The sequence below is a fragment of the Molossus molossus genome, unplaced genomic scaffold, assembly GCF_014108415.1.
Source record: "Molossus molossus isolate mMolMol1 unplaced genomic scaffold, mMolMol1.p scaffold_m16_p_11, whole genome shotgun sequence".
NCBI classification, from domain to species: Eukaryota; Metazoa; Chordata; class Mammalia; order Chiroptera; family Molossidae; genus Molossus; species Molossus molossus.
The window spans coordinates 76930730-76949431 of record NW_023425346.1 but is presented as its reverse complement, the minus strand read 5'-3'; the positions used below and the strand labels follow the sequence as shown (position 1 = coordinate 76949431).

The 18702-nt window shown below is 37.2% G+C and overlaps 1 protein-coding gene and 1 pseudogene across 1 annotated transcript in view; one reads left to right on the top strand and one right to left on the bottom strand.

Annotated features, from left to right (window-relative positions):
• HAT1 (histone acetyltransferase 1) overlaps nucleotides 1-16345 on the top strand; it is a 53057-nt gene extending 36712 nt beyond the window's left edge. The window contains exons 9-11 of the mRNA XM_036254968.1: nucleotides 2769-2920; nucleotides 7769-7885; nucleotides 15898-16345. Of these exons, the coding sequence (XP_036110861.1) occupies nucleotides 2769-2920; nucleotides 7769-7885; nucleotides 15898-16065 (437 nt within the window). The 3' untranslated portion in view covers nucleotides 16066-16345. The remainder of the gene's footprint in view (nucleotides 1-2768; nucleotides 2921-7768; nucleotides 7886-15897) is intronic.
• Nucleotides 4142-5088, bottom strand: LOC118625524 (annotated as a pseudogene).
• Nucleotides 16346-18702: the final 2357 nt, after the last annotated feature.

Below are 18702 nucleotides of genomic sequence, written 5' to 3'. Positions count from 1 at the left end.
AATGGTATCTATCATTTTAAGCACAAGAGTTTAAAATGTTTATATAGCCCACTTTGTCTCTTTTTTCTTTCATTGCTTGTGTTTTGGTTCTGTTGCCTAAGAAATTGCTGAACCAAAGTCATGAAGATTTACTCCTGCTTTCTTCTAAGAGTTTTATAGATTTACCTTTTACATGTAGGTCTGTAATCCACTTTGAGTTCATTTTGTGTATGGTGTGAGGAAGGGGGTTTAGCTTCATTCTTTGGTTTTTGTGGCAATCCCTTTGTCTGAGTGTCATTTGTTTTGTTTTTCATTGTTTTGCATTTTATTTTATTTATTTTTATTTGTTTTTGTTACAGATGTTTCTCATTTCCCCCCATTGACACCCCCTCCCCCCACCCCTTCCCTAGCTTTGTTGTCTATGTCCATTGGTCATGCGTACATACATATAAGTTCTGTGGTTTACCTCTCCCTCCCAAACCCCCCCTCGTCTGAGGCTTGTCAGCCTGTACCCCACCTCTATGTCTCTGGGTTAATTTTGTTCATCAGTTTGTTTAGTTCATTATATTCCACAAATAAGTGAGATCATGTGGTATTTTTCTTTTTCTGCTTGGCTTGTTTCGCTTAGCATAATACTCTCCAGGTCCTTCCATGCCATCTCAAAGGATAAAAGATCTTTCTTTTTTATAGCTACATACTATTCTATTGTGTACATGTAGCACAGCTTTTTTATCCACTCATCTACTGATGGACACTTGGGCTGTTTCCAGATCTTAGCTATTGTAAATAGTACTGCTATGAACATGGGGGTACATATATTCTTTCTGATTGGTGTTTCAGGTTTCTTAGGGTATATTCCTAGAAGTGGGATTACTGGATCAAATGGCAGTTCAATTTTTAACTTTTTAAGATAACACCATAGTATTTTCCACAGTGGCTGCACCAGTCTGCATTCTCACCAGCAGTGTACTAGAGTCCCCTTTTCTTCACAACCTCACCAACACTTTTTGTTTGATGATTTGTTGATGGCAGCCATTCTGACAGGTGTGAGGTGATACCTCATAGTTGTTTTAATTTGCATCTCTTTGATGATTAGTGATGTTGAGCATTTCTTTAAGTATCATTTGTTAAAAGATTGTTCTTTCCCTCATTGGATTGTCTGCCCTTCTCAAAAATGGACAATGAGTGTATGGGCTTATTTTTAACTCTCAATTCAAATCCTTGATCTGCATGTCTATCCATATGGTAGTACCACACCATCTTGATTAGTATAGCTTTGTAGTAAGTTTTGAAATTAAAAAATCCTCTAACTTTTGTTTTGTTCCCAGTTTGTATTGGCTATTCTGAGTTCTTTGCCTATCCACAAGAATTTTAGGATGAGCGTGTTAATTTCTGAAACAAAAAAAGCCAGCTGGAATTTTGATAGGGATTGTATTGAATACTTTTTAGGGTATTATTGATACTGTAACAATATTAAGTCTTGTGATCCATGAACTAGCTCAAATTTTTAACATTCCTTGTTTCAAGACTTCTGATCAAAAAATGAAGGGTTAGAGAAGAGAGGTGACTTGCCCAAGGTCCTACATCTGTGAATGACAGAAATGGTACTCAAAACTCATGTTTTCTGATTGTGCTGTTTTCTTTTTACCCATGTTTTGATGTTTTCCTTGTACACTAGTCTAACATAGATAACACAGACAAACATAAAGTAAGATTTATGCTATTCAGATGCAGTAAAGAAAGAATCAATTATCATACTCTTACTTTACTCTCTAAATAAAAAAGATCTGCTTTTTGTAAAAGGAAGAATTTTTTTTAATTAAGTGAAAGAAGTGTAGCAGACTACAAACATTATTGGATTAAAGTAAGGAAGTTATATAAATTGAGCTTTTTTTTTTTTGTAATAAATTGAGCTGTGGAACCCTTAGGTATCAGAAAATACTTGCATTTGGAATTGATTATCCAAACTTGAATCTCTTGTTTATACATCTGCTTTATTTTTATTTATTTATTTAAACTTTTTTTTTCTTTATTGATTTTAGAGAGAGAGGAAGGGAGAGGGAGAAAGAGAAACATCAATCGGCCGCCTCCTACGTGCCCTCCACTGGGGATTGGGCCCACAACCTGGGCATGTGCCCTGACCAGGAATTGAACCGGCAACCTTTTGGTGCATGGGTCGACGCTCAACCACCGAGCCACACTGGCCGGGCTATACATCTACTTTAATTGAAAATAAAACTAAGATACATATGGTAATACACTGGTCAAAATGTTTACATTTGAAAGGAGTAGCTCTAATTTCACAAATAACATGTCTTTGCAAAAGGATGTCATTTATAATTTTATTTAGCCAAGATAATAGTATTATTATTTGATTTGCAAGGAATAATCCTTGTACATTAACTTTTGTATATGTATAAATTATTTTAAGAAAATTTGCCTTTCAGCCCTGACCGGTTTGGCTCAGCGGTTAGAGTGTCGGCCTGTGGTCCAGAGAGACCCAGGTTTGGTTCCCACTAAGGGCACATACCTTGGTTGCAGTTTGTCCCCAGCTCTGGTTGGTCTTGCGAGTGGCAGCCACTCAATGTATCTCTTTCACGTCGATGTTTCTCTCTCTCTCTCCCTCTTTCTCCCTCCCACTCTATCTGAACAAGAAATGGAAAAATGTCCTCGGGTGAGATAAAAAAAAAAAAAAATTGCCTTTCTAAGCCTAGCATGTATACTGAGATTGTAAATGATTAAGACATTATGTTGGATAAAGGAAATGTTATTCTGCTTTATTTCTTTAGCGGAAGATCCATCTAAAAGCTATGTGAAATTAAGAGACTTTGTACTTGTGAAGTTTTGTCAAGATTTGCCCTGTTTTTCCCGGGAAAAGTTAATGCAAGGATTCAATGAAGATATGGCATTAGAGGCACAACAAAAGTTCAAAATAAATAAGGTATTTAAGTACATAACTCTAGCCCTGGCCCGTTTGGCTCAGCGCTGCGGTCCTGAGAGACCTGGGTTCAGTTCCCGCTAAGGGCAGGTACCTTGGTTGCAGTTTGTCCTTGGCCCTGGTTGGTTGTGCGGGTGGCAGCCACTCGATGTGTCCCTTTAACATCAATGTTTCTCTCTCTCCCCCCCCCCCCCCCACTCCCTCCTTCCCACTCTGTCTGAACAAAAAATGGAAAAATGTCCTCGGATGAGGATAAAAAAAAAGATAGGGCTAGAAACAAAATAGCGTGGGAACTAAGAGGAGGGAATTTATATTTACATAAGCAAGGAAATCAGAATATTTTGGGTTTGAATTTGTCTAAACCTTGAAAAATTGGAAGGATTTGTATTTGAAAGTATGTGGTATTCCATTAATAAGGACTAGCATTTGATACTATTGACCTCCCCTCCCTTGGCTTCTAAGGCACTCCAATTGCTGGTTTTCCACTTAACCACTGTGATCATCTTTTTTTTTTTTTTAATTGGGAAAATTTGATTAATCATCAAATGCACTTTATATTGATAACTGCAATACAGAAGTTGACATTTAAATTTTTTTTTTCCAAAAAAGGGTTAGTGATTTTCTTTTTCCGGGGAAACGTGGAAAGTCAACTATAAGCATTAATGTGGCCAGTCTGGGTCACTATGGTTTAGTTAATGCTAATATCTAAACAGGTGTTCCCATTTCACATGTATGATAAGGCAGACTATGAACTTCTAAATCGTCAACTTTTTGAAGTGCATCTGACTTGAGAATACAGGTGGTTTTTCTTTCCTAATTTCTTGGGGAAATATTTCTGCAACAAGTCTTGTGTCTTCTTTACTATTACTAGGTTGTTTTTAGGAAAGATTATCAGTTTTGTGGTTAGTTTTACACAGTTAATAAAAATCTATCAAAAACATAAGGTAAAGAAAAGTTATTTTTCAAAGGCTGCAGGAACAGGAAAGAAATAGCACTTACTCTTTATATAAGCACAAACACAGCTAATCATACTGCAGGTAAATCCAATATAGTATTAGAAAATTCTGTAAAAATGGACAAAAGATACATGTCTATTTCCACTGCTCTAATAGTCAAACATTAGATCTACATGAGACTTGCACTGTGGCAGTTTGCTGGTTCAGTTTTAGGGTTTGAAATCTTTTTTGTGTATTTGGCCTAATAATGTTTACATCCCTGATAAATTTAGTTCAAAACAACAGAAATTAGGGCAAAGACTCCATATGACAAAGCACAAGGATATGCTGCTAGAAAGTTGCTGTCCATCCATGGCTAATGCAGAAATAAAAGTTTTGAAAGCAGAAAAACTGTACCATCTAATAATTCCAGCAGTGAGAATGATTGATTCCTACCATTCCTTGCAAAGAAAATACCACCGCAAAGCTGGAAAGTAGGATCATGGGAAGACAATATCCAAGGACTTGCTACCTAACCAAATGAAACACCTGTTATACTCATTAAATTTAAAAACAAAACATTCCTAGACATTCAGTTGCACTGATCCCATATACATAGCTAAACTTGGACTTTGCCAACCAGTAACATTGTGGCTCTAAAACAGCAAGACAAAAAACCATGGATCCTGCCAGATCAGTCTCATTCATGATGCTGCTATACCCTGCTTTTTAAAAAATTGATTTGAGAGAGAGAGAAACTAATTTGTTGTTTTAGTTATGCATTCATTGGTTGATTCTTGTATGTGCCCTAACCAGGGATTGAACCCGTAACCTTTGCATATAGGGATGATGCTCTAACCAACTGAGCTACCCAGCCAGGGCCATCTGCTACTTTTAATGAATGTAACACTGTTAATATTTTTTTGACAGGATGATCAAAATTGATACTTAATTTTTCTAATAAAGGTAGTTCATCCTTAAAGTTGTTTCCATAGAGTGAATGAGGTGTAGTTGGAGTATGTATCTGAGTTGGCTGGAAAATCTGCCCGGTGTATGATTATTGTGGTTGCATCATGTCTGGAGGGACAAATCGGCCTTGCTGCAAGTAGTCATAACGAGCATACTCTTTGCTATAGGGCCCCCACTTCCTCCATAATGACAGGACTGCTGTGTTTGGTCACTGATGCTGTGACTTCTCTAGTAGAAATCTGTGTCTAAGTTGTCAAAGCCTGACATTGCAAATGATCAAACATGGGAGTGGTGGCAGTAGCTCCTAGACTAGTGCCATATAACGTGTCCCCCCCACCCCCGAACTCCATGATCATCATTTTTGAGATACTTTTTTTATAGGCTTCTACTCTTCAGTATCCTCCCTAAATATAATTCTTTCCCAAAGTTCTTTATTTAGTCCTCATTTCTTTTCATTCTATTTATTCTGCCTGGGAGATCTCATCTAAATCCTCAATTCATATTTTCCTCCTGAGCTCCAAAACTATACTAAAAGTTTGCCAATCACTTATCCAGACAACTTAATTTGAACTGAAACTTTCTTTTTATTTTTTTTTATTTTATGAATTTTTATTTATTTTTTTGTTACAGATATTTTACCTTTTTACCCCATTGGCACCCCCCCACCCCACCCCCCCTCCACCCTGTCCCCGGCTTAGTTGTCCATGACCATTGGTCATGCACACATGCATATAAGTTCTGTGGTTTATCTCTTCCCACCCCCCTAACCCCCCATCCCCTCTTCTGAGGGATGTCAGTCTGTGCCCTACTTCCATGTGTCTGGGTCTACTGTATTCCTCAGACTGTTATTGAACTGAAACTTTCCATCTTCTGCATTAAAACACTATAATGGCTTCCTGGCTTTAAGATAAAGTATGTTTTAGAAATAACGGACATATCCAGACTGTATTTAATAGTTCAGCTTTTATTTTTTATTTTATTTTTTTCTTTTGTTTTTGTTATCCTCACCTGAGGACAGTTTTGCATTTCAGATAGAGCAGGAGGGAGAGAGGGAGGAAGAAAGAGAGAGAGAAACATCGATGTGAGAAACCCATCGACTGGCTGCCACCCACACAACAACCCCCAGCAGGGCCGGGGACAAACTGCAACTGAGATATGTGCCCTTGGCGGGAACTGAACCCCGGTCTCTCTGGACCATAGGCCGACGCTCTAACCGCCCAGCCAAACCAGCTAGGGCAATAGTTCAGCTTTTAAAAGAAAGGGAATCTGAACACATTTTTTAAAATCATGTGTCTTTTTTTTCTTAAAGAAATTAAAGCTCTTTAGTATGGCAGAGTCCATCATAATCATGACCCTGCCTACCTTGCTAGGTTCAGCTTCCTACCACTTTCCTACACACTCTGTCTTTACGGTACTTTTTGCCATTCCCCAGCTATGCCACATCTTTCTTCCTTTTATGTTCCTTTACATATGTGGACTATTACCTTTGCCCTTGATAACCCCTTCTCCTGTTTCTCCATCTTTGCCTGGCCAGATAGTACTCGTTTTTTAGGCAAAGCTCAGGTGTACCTTCCAAGAAAGTTAAATATCATCTTCTCAACCTACCTATACGTGACTGCTTCCCTACCCCCAATAAATATATAAGTGAAACAACACAAACAAAAACTGTGGGCTACTCCTTTGGCTTCAGTGATACCAAAACTTCCTAATTCTAATATTTCTTTGACTGTTTTTCTCTGTCCTCTGCCTGCCTTTACTGTCACTGTACTCTAGAGTTCTGACTCCTCCCCTCTTTTCATTGTGTATGCTTTCCCTGGATGATCTTAACCAGGGTTATGGTTTTTAACTCTTGCCTATATTACTGATATTGCTTAAATCCTCATCCTTAAACCAGAATTTTCTTCAGATTTATATGTTGTTCTGACTCCTAAATCTCTCTAGACAGTGAAAACTCAGTGCCATTCCACACCCTCTCCTCCACAGCCAGTCTTTCCTCTTCTGTATTTCAAGAATCCTTCTTCCCTTAGTATTCTTACTGTGCTATTTCAGTTCATGCCTTCATCATTTTTTTTTTTTTTTGCCTGATTTAATAGCTCAGCTTCCTAATTGGTCTGCTTGCCCTTCTTTTTGCTACTATTTCTATTTAGCTGAGAGAATGCTTTACTTGAAACTCAAATTTGTGTACTTGGCTCACTTCCCCATTTCTATCACCTGCTAGATAAAAGCCCAGCTCTTTAGCCCAGTATATAAGGCTCTGTGATTTTATTCCAACCTCACTCTACTTCTGCACCTTGCTTTTCATTTTTTGTCCCAGCAGTGTCAAGCTCCTTCTGTTCTGCATGTGTGCATGCACACACACACACGATGCCCTCCCTTCTTTCTAGATTAGCATGCTCCTTTTCCTACAAGATTCAGCTCAGGATTCCCCTAGGAATCCTCTTCTAAACTTTCTCCCACTCTCAGGTTATGCTACCATAATACCTTAATGCATATTTCTATCATTAAATTAACTGTACCTCAGTCATTAGTGTTACCCACTGGACTGCTAGCTCCTTGAAGGCAGAGTCTATCTTTTATAGCTTTTTTTAAAATCCTCACCCGAGGATATTTTTCAGTTATTATTAGATACAGCGTGGGGGGGGGAAACATCAATGTAAGAGACACATCAACTGGTTGCCTCCCGCACCACCCGACCAGGGGATGAACCACAACTGAGGTATGTGTCCTTGATGCGGGAATGGAACCTGCAACTCATTGGTCCTCGGGCCAGCGCTCTAACCATTGAGCAAAACCAGCCAGGGCTGTCTTTTGTAGCTTTTGATCTGGTACTTAGCACAATTTCTGGACTATGGCAGATATTCAGTATAACCTGTGTTCTGTTGGGAAAGTGTCACTATTTGTAATTTGAAAAGTTTATGTTTTTTTGTTTGATTGTTTCATTTATTAGCAACATGCTAGACGGGTTTATGAAATTCTTCGACTACTGGTAACTGACATGAGTAATGCTGAACAATACAGAAGCTATAGATTGGATATTAAAAGAAGACTAATTAGCCCATATAAGGTAGGATTTTCAAGAGTCTTAAACATTATATTTTTGTCCCTGTTTAAAATGGAGAAGAAAGTCTAGTAAATGCCAATGTTCGGGAAATTCCAAATAATTTTACTAAATTAACTTTTATGAAAGTGAAAATAATTCTTCCAGTTAGTTATCAGAATTCTCACTGTCATTAAAAACGAACTCCAAGGATAGTCTAGTCATGGTTATTTTTCTTTGATTTGTATGCATCTTTTAAAAATCTGAATGTCCAGACTCTTCCCTAACAAATTATCTGTAGTTTTTTTTAAGTCTCTTGTTTTCCCACTTGTCATATATATTCTATTTGCCTTTGCTCCCTTCTTCCTAAATATGGCCTTTGTTGCCATTTATAACCTTTACACTTTACCATAGCTGAATGTGCAACTTGGTATTATTTACCTTTTTTTTTTTTTACATTCTTTCTTCTTGCCCCCTCCTCCCTTCCTTTTTATGTCATCTCCAATATTTTCCTCAAACTTACATATTTCTACTCCTAGATCAGGTTTGGCCTCATTATCATTTGGCCATTATTACGGTAGATATTGTCCATGCCTACTTGTGTGAATGGGGATTTTTTATGATAGTTGCAGCTGGGCAGTAAGCTGATTAGGGGGAATATTTGTTAACTTATTCAACAAATAAATATTGAGTACCTTACATGTGGTTGCTGCTTTTATATACACTATACCTGTAAGCTTATACAGTACAATAGCTGGAACATAAATGACAAATCCAAATGTCTTAATATTTAAGGAGAGAGTAAATTTTAAATAACTAATGAGTAATTAATATATCAATTACACATAGTTTGGATTTAATCAAGTTTTATTTGATTCTGCTTTATGGAGCTAGTTTTTTTTTTTTTTTTTTTAAATCCTCATCTGAGGACATTTTTCCATTTTTTGTACAGACAGAGTAGGAGGGAGAGAGAGGAAGAGAGAGAGAGGGAAACATCGATGTGAAAGGGACACATCGAGTGGCTGCCACCCGCACGACCAACCAGGGCCGGGGACAAACTGCAACCGAGGTATGTGCCCTTAGCGGGAACCGAACCCGGGTCTCTCCGGACCGCAGGCGGACGCTCTAACCGCTGAGCCAAACTGGCCAGGGCTGGAGCTAGTATTTTTAATGCTGGTATATTGGGTCACATTATCCTTTGTTGAATCCCAACTGTTCTCCTTTATAGCATCTTGTTCCTTGGTAGTGCAACTGTATTTCCTAATTTGTCATTGTAATTCTGTTCAAACATATCATGTTCTGAATATAAAAGTATAAAAATAATAATTTATAATCATTGTATCTTGAATTCATATATATAGTTCTTCATAGAGTCATTTCATTAAACAGTTCATTGGATTAATTTTCTATCTTATGATCTGCATATAACAGATCATGATTAATTATGATGGTGTCACTTTCCAGAAATGTCTGAAGTAGTATTTTATTTTTTTATGTTTATTAATTCAGAAATAACAGAAAATTAGTAGAAATGTTTTTTTAAAAAGGTTTTTATCTTTAATAATTTTTTGTCTAGAAATTTTCTTTATGATGAAATTTGGGCATAAAGAACAGTATAAATAGATGTTATGACAACATTTAAGAGTATTAAAACTGTTTTTAGTACAGCAAAATAATTTATTGAATTATACACCTTAGATATTTATGTGACATTTTACATAGGCAGACTTAGCAAAAGGGGGATGATGAATTCTGAGTGTAAATAGTATTCACAAAGTTATGTCAAATAATGGGAATTTCTATAGTGCATAAAAGCAAGTATTTTCTACTCTAAAGAATGATAATGACTTTTTATATTATTAAGTATCCTCACCTTTCCAGCAACTTCACCTACCTGAAAGACAACCAAATACTGGTTATTAAACTTTTCAGGTTTTTAACAACCAAAAGAGCTGTCATTCTTGCACCAAAACTCATAGGCAAATTGCAAATTCTTCAGATACTTGTTCAAACCCTACTTATAGCAGTGTACGTTTTAATAAATTTAGTTATCCAGTATTCTATCCTATTGAGAAAGCCCAGAAAGCTTGAGGATCCCCTTCCCCCACTTTGGTTTCAAGGTCACAATACTTAGGACAGGAAACTTAACACAAATGAGGAAAGCCTAGAAATTAGTTAAATGTCTTATAGGCATGGGAGGAGTTAACAAGATTTCCTTGTTGAATATATACAGATGAGTTTCTCCAATTTGACATTTCAAGCTGATACTCATATACTTTGTTTCGTTATCACAGCATTCTCAAATACAGAATTATATTTAAGAATAGCCCTGTCCGGTTTGGCTCAGTGGTTAGAGTGTCAGCCTGCGGTCCAGAGAGACCGGGGTTCAGTTCCCGCTAAGGGCATGTACCTCGGTTGCAGTTTGTCCCTGGCCCTGGCTGGGCCCTGTGGGAGGCAGCCATTTGATGTGTCCCTTTCACATCACTGTTTCTTTCTCTTCCTCTCTCTCCTTCCCACTCTTATCTGAACAAAAAATGGAAAAATGTCCTCAGGTGAGGATAAAAAAAAAGAAAGAAAGAAAGAAAGAATAAAGTAAAATTTCCAAATATTGAGTATGATTTAGAATTTTTTTAGATTTCTAAAACATGCTTGCCTAATGGGGAAAGTTTGGAATGTAAAATTTACATTTTTACTTTAACACATTTTATGAAAAGAAATTATAATTTTAATTGTCACTAAGTTATTACTGAGGTATGAAATAATTTATTTATTGCTAGCAAAGTCCATCAATGTGCTGCCTTTATTTGAGGGATCAAATTTACATATCAACTTAAACACACTTTCCCACTAAGGAATTATTTGGATAGACATTAGAAGTACTTGTACCTTACTTGAAAAGTTTTTAAACACTGATAATTCATTTGTATCAGTGCCACAAAGAGAGAAAAATAACCTGTATTAACTAGAATCTTTTTTTTTTTTTTTTTATCCTCACCCGAGAATATTTTTCCATTTTTTGTACAGATAGAGTGGGAGGGAGAGAGAGGAAGGGAGAGAGAGTGAGAAACATCAACATGAAGGGACACATCGAGTGGCTGCCACCCGCACGACCAACCAGAGCCGGGGACAAACCGCAACCAAAGTACGCGCCCTTAGTGGGAACCGAACCCGGGTCTCTCCGGACCGCAGGCCGACGCTCTAACCGCTGAGCCAAACTGGCCAGGGCTAGAATCATTTTTTTAAAGCACAAAAAGAAACTCCATCTCTAGAACAGAAGTAATTTTCAGGTGTTCAAGGAAAGGTAAATTTGAACTGGGCCCAAAAAAAGAAGGTAAAACTGGTTCAGTTGCTTAGTTTTATCATTAAACCTTTTCTGTTGTTTCACAGGTATATTTTAATTCCTAATTGGTTTACAAACATAAATTTAGAATGAGTGTTATAATATCATTGGTTTGGAATTAGGAAACTCAATTTTGAGGTCTAGTTCTACCTTTTAAAAATTGTGTAACTGTTGATAATATCTGTTCTATACAAATGGAAATGCAGAGCTCCATAGGAGGAACTAAACAGAAAGAAAGAGAATTTAGTTGTACATGTTTAAAGAAATTTTTTAAAAATTTCCCTTAAAAAAAAAGTATTTCAATTCTTAGAGAGAGAGAGGAAGGGGGAGAGAGAAACATCAATCTGTTGCCTCCTGCATGCCCCCCGACTGGGGATTGAACCCACAATCTGGGCATGTGCCCTGACTGAGAATTGAACCCATGACCTTCCAGTACATGGGACGATGCTCCGACCAACTGAGCTACACCAAGGGTTTTAAAGATTGTTTTTTGAGAAGTCCTTGGAATTTAAATGCTTCCACACTATTATTATTTCAAAGTTTTGCAAAAGGACCTTATCTCCATGCTTCACAAAAGAGACTAGTTCAGCAGATGTAAGTTAAGGAACCCTCAGAGGTGGTGGTATTTTGAAGATTATATTTGTAAGCCTTGGAACCCATGAAAACTAGTCAAGAAGAAAGGATTATTTTCTGGAAGTGAATTTATATACAAGCCAAATGTTAACGAGTAAAGTGACATTAATACCATATTTAATTAATTTGTTTAATTAAAAATTATCAACACCTCTAAGCCACGAAAGAATTAAGTTTTTGGAGAGAGAAAATATTCTAAAGCCTATAGAAGGATGTCTGTTCCAATCTTAATAAGTTCTGCCTTTCAGTATTTCATTTGTACTCCCAGTGTATGTCCCTTTCCTAGATAGAGGTATTCCCCAAATCAGACTTTTAAAAGTTTTAATTTTTAAAAATTGATCTTAGAGGAAGGGAAAGAGAGGGATGGGGAGAGAGAAAAACACTGATGTGAGAGAAATGTCGGCTGCCTTCCACACACCTGGGAATTGAACCTGAAACCTAGGTACATGCCCTGACTGGGAATCAAACCTGCCACCTTCTGGTGTATGGAGGATGCTGCAACCAACTGAGCCACATTGGCCAGAGCTTAAGTTCTTTTTTTAAACATTCTTTAAAAGATTAATTTGTGCCTTGGCCGGGTGGCCTAGTTCATTGGAATGTTGTCCTGTACACCAAAAGGTTGTGGGTTGGATTCCAGGTCAGGGCACACACGTAGGTTGTGGGTTTGATCCTGTTGGGGTGGTTCGGAGGGCAACCAGTTGATGTTTCTCCTACATTGATGTTTTGCTCTCTCCTTCCCTCCCCCTCTCTCTCTGAAATCAATAAACATATCCTCTGGTGAGGATTTTTTTAAAAAGATTAATTTGCTATATATGTATACAAAGTAGAATATGTAGATAGTTTAAGGAATATTAAGGATTAATAAAAATACCTCAGATTATTTTTTATTTCTCACCTGAGGATATTTTTCTACTTATTATCAGAGTGGGTGGGAGGGAGGGAGAGAGACAGAGAGAAACATTGATGTCATAGAGCCACATTGACTGGTTGCCTCCCACACGACCAGACCAGGGCCAGAACGAAATGCAACCAAGGTACGTGCCCTTGACCTTAATTGAACCTGCGACTCTTTGGTCCGTGGGCCGTCACTCTAACCACTGAGCCAAACCAGCCAGGGCTCAAATTATGTTTAATATTGAACCACACCTTATACATTTGTGAGAAACATATATATGTAGTTTTATATTTTTTCCATGAAGTTATTAAAGTTTTGTTTTGTTTTTATCCTCACCTGAGGACATTTTTCCATTTATGTTCAGACAGAGCAGGAGGGAGAGAGGGAGGAAGAGAGAGAGAGAAACATCGATGTGAGAGAGACACATTGACTGGTTGCCACCCACACAACCCCAACTGGGGCCGGGGACAAACCGCAACCAAGGTACGTGCCCTTAGCAGGAACTAAACCCAGGTCTCTCTGGTCTGCGGATGGACACTCTAACCACTGAGCCAAACTGGCCAGGGCTAGTTATTTTTTTAATTCTTATGTACTTAGAGCTCTTGAATTTAATTTATAGATTTACATTTACTGCCATGCCAGTTAAAATTACAATAGAGATTAATTCTGACATCCATCTGAAAAATTGACAGTGAAGAAATTGAAGGTGGTAAGGAAGTGAGTGGGGGGAGATTAATTGGGGAATTAAGCTCTCTTAGAGAGTTAAAAACAGCAAAATAATTTAAAACATTATGTTACAGGTACATGATTAATCCTGTTGATTTAGAACAGAACTGATAGTCTAGAAATATTTAAGAATTTAATATGATGGTTTTATTATATATAAGAAATATTTTTTCCTTTATTGATTTTAGAGTGAGAGGGAGAGAGAGATGGAAACATCAATGAGAATTAACATCGATTATGTATAAGAATTTAATACGATTGGAAGCATCTTCAAGCAATGCAGTTAAATTACTTACTAAATGTTACAACTGGTTAGCAATTTAGAAAAATAGTTTATATTCCTGTCACATACCACAGTAAATTTTTTTTTTTATCCTCACCTAAGGACATTTTTTGTTCAGATAGAGTAGGCGGGAGAGAGAGAGAGAAACATCGACGTGAAAGGGACACATCGAGTGGCTGCCACCCGCACGACCCAACCAGGACCGGGGACAAACTGCAACCAAGGTACCGGACTTTAGTGGGCACCGAACCCAGGTCTCTCTGGACCACAAGCTGACGCTCTAACCACTGAGCCAAATTGGCCAGGGCTAATTTTTGATGCAATACTCTTTAGTTCCTGAACTGTTTCCTAAAGTTAGCTGCTCTTTTATATGATGCAGTCATGTCTTTCAGTGAAAAAAAATCACTGTTACAGCAGAAACGAAGCATTTGTCATCCATGTTACTGAAGATTAAGTCCTTCCTGGCTGTAGAAAATAAATTTGAATTCTCGTCAATTTCCTAGAACTAATATTGAAAGTGTGGTTAGTGAATCAGCAGCATTAACATAACCTAGGAGCTTGTTAGAAATGCAGAATCTCACCCCACTCCAGACCTACTGATTCAGAAGCTGCATTTTAACAAGGTCCCCAGTGAGCTCTGCACATTAAAGTTTGAGAAGCACTGCTTTAGGGGGCATCTTGTATTAATGAAGCTATTTTTTTTTCTTTCTGATTATAGTAGTAGCAACCTCATTTAATTAGCTTTATCAATTTAGACGCAATATGAACCTAATTTTTTGTAGTGTCAGATAGCATATTTCAGCATAGGCTTATCTTTAAACTTGATTGTTATCTTGTTTTAAAACTGTTTGTGATTATACATTTAGCTTAATATTGAGCTTTCTGACTAGTAATCATGACATGTAGCCTAGTATTCCAAAATTATTAATGTTCCCTTTAAGGGATATTTATTTGTTTTTAGGATGGGTTTAAGATACTGTTTATTGTCATTTGAAAGACAGTTAGATATAGGAACTAAAAATAAAGACTTCCACCCGGATCAGTAAGGTCTGAATCCTGGCTTCTCAGCTACTACCTCTATGACAAGTTATTTAACCATTGTATCCCTGTTAATTGAAGAAAATTGTACCTATCTCATAGGGTTGTTAGGATTACATGAGTTAATATATGTACTTTCTGATCTCTGTGTAAAGTGAGCTCTTTATTATATACTCTAGTAAAAGAGTATCAATAAAGTAATCTAGCACAGTTGATCCAAAATGCAAGGAAGTTTGCTCTATTGCAGTGTTTCATATATTGCAATGTTGCCACCCTTCCAGGAATCTTGGAGTCATTCTTCATGTTTCTTTCCCCACGTCACCCATGTTTTCTTTTCTGAATCTGCCCTGTCCTCTCCATCTCTGCTGCTGCTGATTTAGGCTAGGCTTTCATCATCTCTCACTTGAATTCTTTCCGTAGCTGCTAACTTGGTCCTGTAGTCCCATTCTAAGCATTACTGACAGTGTTGTTCTGATACGGCGTCCTGCTTAAAAGTTGTTACCACATTTCTACTGCAAATTTCTCAGGATGGTGATTTCCTTCTCAATAAAACAGGGAGGGCTTAATAAGATAATGTATATGGGGATAATACAGATCAATAAATGCTTAAAGTGTCACAGGTTTTGGGTTACCTTTCTGAAACTCTTCCAACAGTTTATGTTAAAATACATCACTGGGTAAGGAAACTTAGAAATGAGCATAGTGTCAGGAAGAAACCAGCTTGGAATTAAAATTAATATAATTAATTGATTGAATAGTGGAATGAAGAATAGTAGTGCTTCATCTCAGTTGTCTTCTGTTAATGTATTTTATTTATTAAAGACATACTTGAGTGTCTACACTGGCCAGTTATTTTTTATGCTTTGGCAGGAAGGCTGTTAGTCACATATCTGTATTGACTGTCGAGTAACACGAATTCTAAATCTTCTGGTTAACTCCTTTTAGAGGGATTGTCATTCATGGTTAACTTAAGTTTAGGCTTTCTTAAGAAGAAAACTGTATGTGACAAATTTGGGCATATTCCTACCACTCTTGTTTTTCATATGGGTGACTTAAAATTCTATGAATATAAAGAAACACATCAGGCTTTCTTAGTCTAACCAATAAATATGTTTGTTACTTAGAAAAAGCAGAGAGATCTTGCTAAAATGAGAAAATGTCTCAGACCAGAAGAACTGACAAACCAGATGAACCAAATAGAAATAAGCATGCAACATGAACAGCTAGAAGAAAGCTTTCAGGAACTTGTGGAAGATTACCGACGTGTTATTGAACGCCTTGCTCAAGAGTAAAGATTATACTGCTCTGTACAGGAAATTTGCAAATTTCTGTACATTGTGTTGTGAAATATGATGATTTAATTTTAAAATCTTGTAACATTTTACTTACATTAAAAGTTATCTATCTTACTTTCACTTGAATATTTTTTGGGGGAGAGATTGTATATTTTAAAATACTGTTTAGAGTGTATGACCATATATTACATTTTAAAAAAGATATAGCTTCTGAAATACCACTGCAATTGCTTCCCTTCTTAAGCAGAATAATAAATGCTTAGTTGTGATATGTTAATGTGTGATGATGTGATTCTTAAATACTTATGGTTCAACTTTCTCAGTCTTGTTAAAAACTTTAGGTTTTAAGCTTTTATTCTTCCCACACTTACCTTCTAATTATTCTTCCTGCACTTCTAAGATTTTACATCTGGCACCTTTAAAATGCATTTCTTTGAAGTCTTCCTAATAATCTTGTTTTTCCTAAATGATTTTTCTAAATAGAAATGTTCCTAGTATAGATTTGTTTTGTTTTAAACAAACTCTTGTTAACTGCTTGTTGGGGGTAGGGTGGGTAAGAGAGAGAAGGGAAACTAGATACAGCTTAAAACCTAAATGTCTGGCATCAGGTATTTATTGAAGAGAATTCAGAAGTTAGTTTTAGCATAAACATTTTATAAATAGTAACATAAAATAATAAGACAAAAATCAGTTTCTAAAAACCAAATTTATACACCATTATTGAACTATATCTTGTGTAAAATGAGGTGTATATCTGTTGTGATTTGCTATAAGGTTATCAAGATGTTGCAGTTCAACAAGAAAAAATGTCATGGAGAATTGCTTAATATAGTGTTATTTTTATTGAAGTAGAGTATAAATTGATGGATACAACAGAATCATAAAAGTAAAAGCTTGGAGTTTATAATGTGTGGTAGTAAGTAAAGTTATTATGTAACCTCAAAATTGGGATATGCCCTGGCCAGTTTGGCTCAGTAGTTGGAGCATCAGCCCATGGACCGAAGGGTCACTGGTTCGATTCCCAGTCCAAGGGCATGTGCCTGGGTTGCAGGTTCAATTCCCAGCTCCAGTCAGGGTCGTGTGGGAGGCAACTGATCAATGTGTCTCTCTCACATTGATGTTTCTCTCCCTCCCACCCCCTTCCACTCTCTCTCAAAATCAATGGGAAAATATCCTCAGGTGGGGATTAACAAAAAAAGGGGGGGGTATAACTTGAACTTTACTTTTAAAATTGAATTTGTTCAACACTTAAGGCATACTCCCAACTTGGACATGTACTGTCTTGTCCTTAGATCAGCTTTCCATCAGTAAAACCTGTCAAACATAGGGTAAGCAAAATAACTGGTACCCTCCAGACACAAAATAGCTGTGGCTAGCAGCAAGCATAGCAAGGGCTCTGAGCCATCCCCTCAGAATGAGGGTGTTGTAGACAAGTTCTCAAAGGCTTACATATAGATAGAAGTTGATTTCTGAGAGAGAGATGTACATACCCTTAACTTGTTACAGATCAAATGAACTAGTTTGGGTAAAATTCTTCCTGAAACTATGAAAGCATTTTGTTTCCCATCTAAATCAGCTAAATTTTTAACTTTATTGAAAATTCACAGTTGATACCTAAAGATGAGCTCCGACATTTAAAAAAAAATAGGACAATCGAAACAAATTACCTTTGAACATACTTTTATGTAGAAACCAGAAAAAGCCAATGAGATACCAATTTTTGTACTTTTTTCCCCAGCAGTGTTCTTTGTTCAATTCATGATAAAGATCTGGTTTAGCATTAATCTTTGGGACTTGAAAGGCTGTACCTTCATTTGGAGTTACACAGGTAAAGATCAGTAGTTAGATCTGCACCTTGTGTAGGGTAATTAAATACCAGGATAAGATGTACAGGATTGTGTATGAAACTCAACACAGCCACCCTCTAGGGCAGTGGTTCTCAACCTTCCTAATGCTACGACCCTTTAATACAGTTCCTCATGTTGTATGTGGGCGGACCCTTCTGGAGACGGATAGAGGAGCAGTGTCTCCGTTCCTAAGACCATCGGAAATACGTGTTTTTCAGTGGTCTTAGGTGACCCCTGTGAAAGGGTCGTTTGACCCCCAAAGGGGTGACGACCCACAGGTTGAAAACTGCTGCTCTAGGGCCTACTACTCACTTTCCACCTTCTAGTAGTAGCTTTCACCCCTTTTATCATCCGCATACACATCTACTATATTTACTTGTTGCCTTTACCTTTTTTCACTGTCCTTCCCCCCCTCCACCACCCTTAATTTTTACCCTGTCCTCTCAAAATTGCACTTTTATCATGTTTCCTTCCTGCGCATCAGTGTTTTCTTCTGCAAAATGAGGTGTACTAGAATGATCTCTAAGCTCCCTCCCTATTCTAAGATCTGTGCTTATTTTTTTGACATCTTTTCTCCTGAAGCTTTTATACTTAGATGTGGGTGTAGAGGTGGTACATGTCTACAATAAAGCATTTTTATAAATGACACAAATTTCATAATTTATACATGAATTAGTTTGTGTGAGAGAAAAAACAATTATGTCCCTGATTGTCTCCAAATTGCAGGGGTCTCAGCTTGCTGTGCCAGAGCCTTGTCTATTCTGAAGATTTACCTGAGCCACGCCAC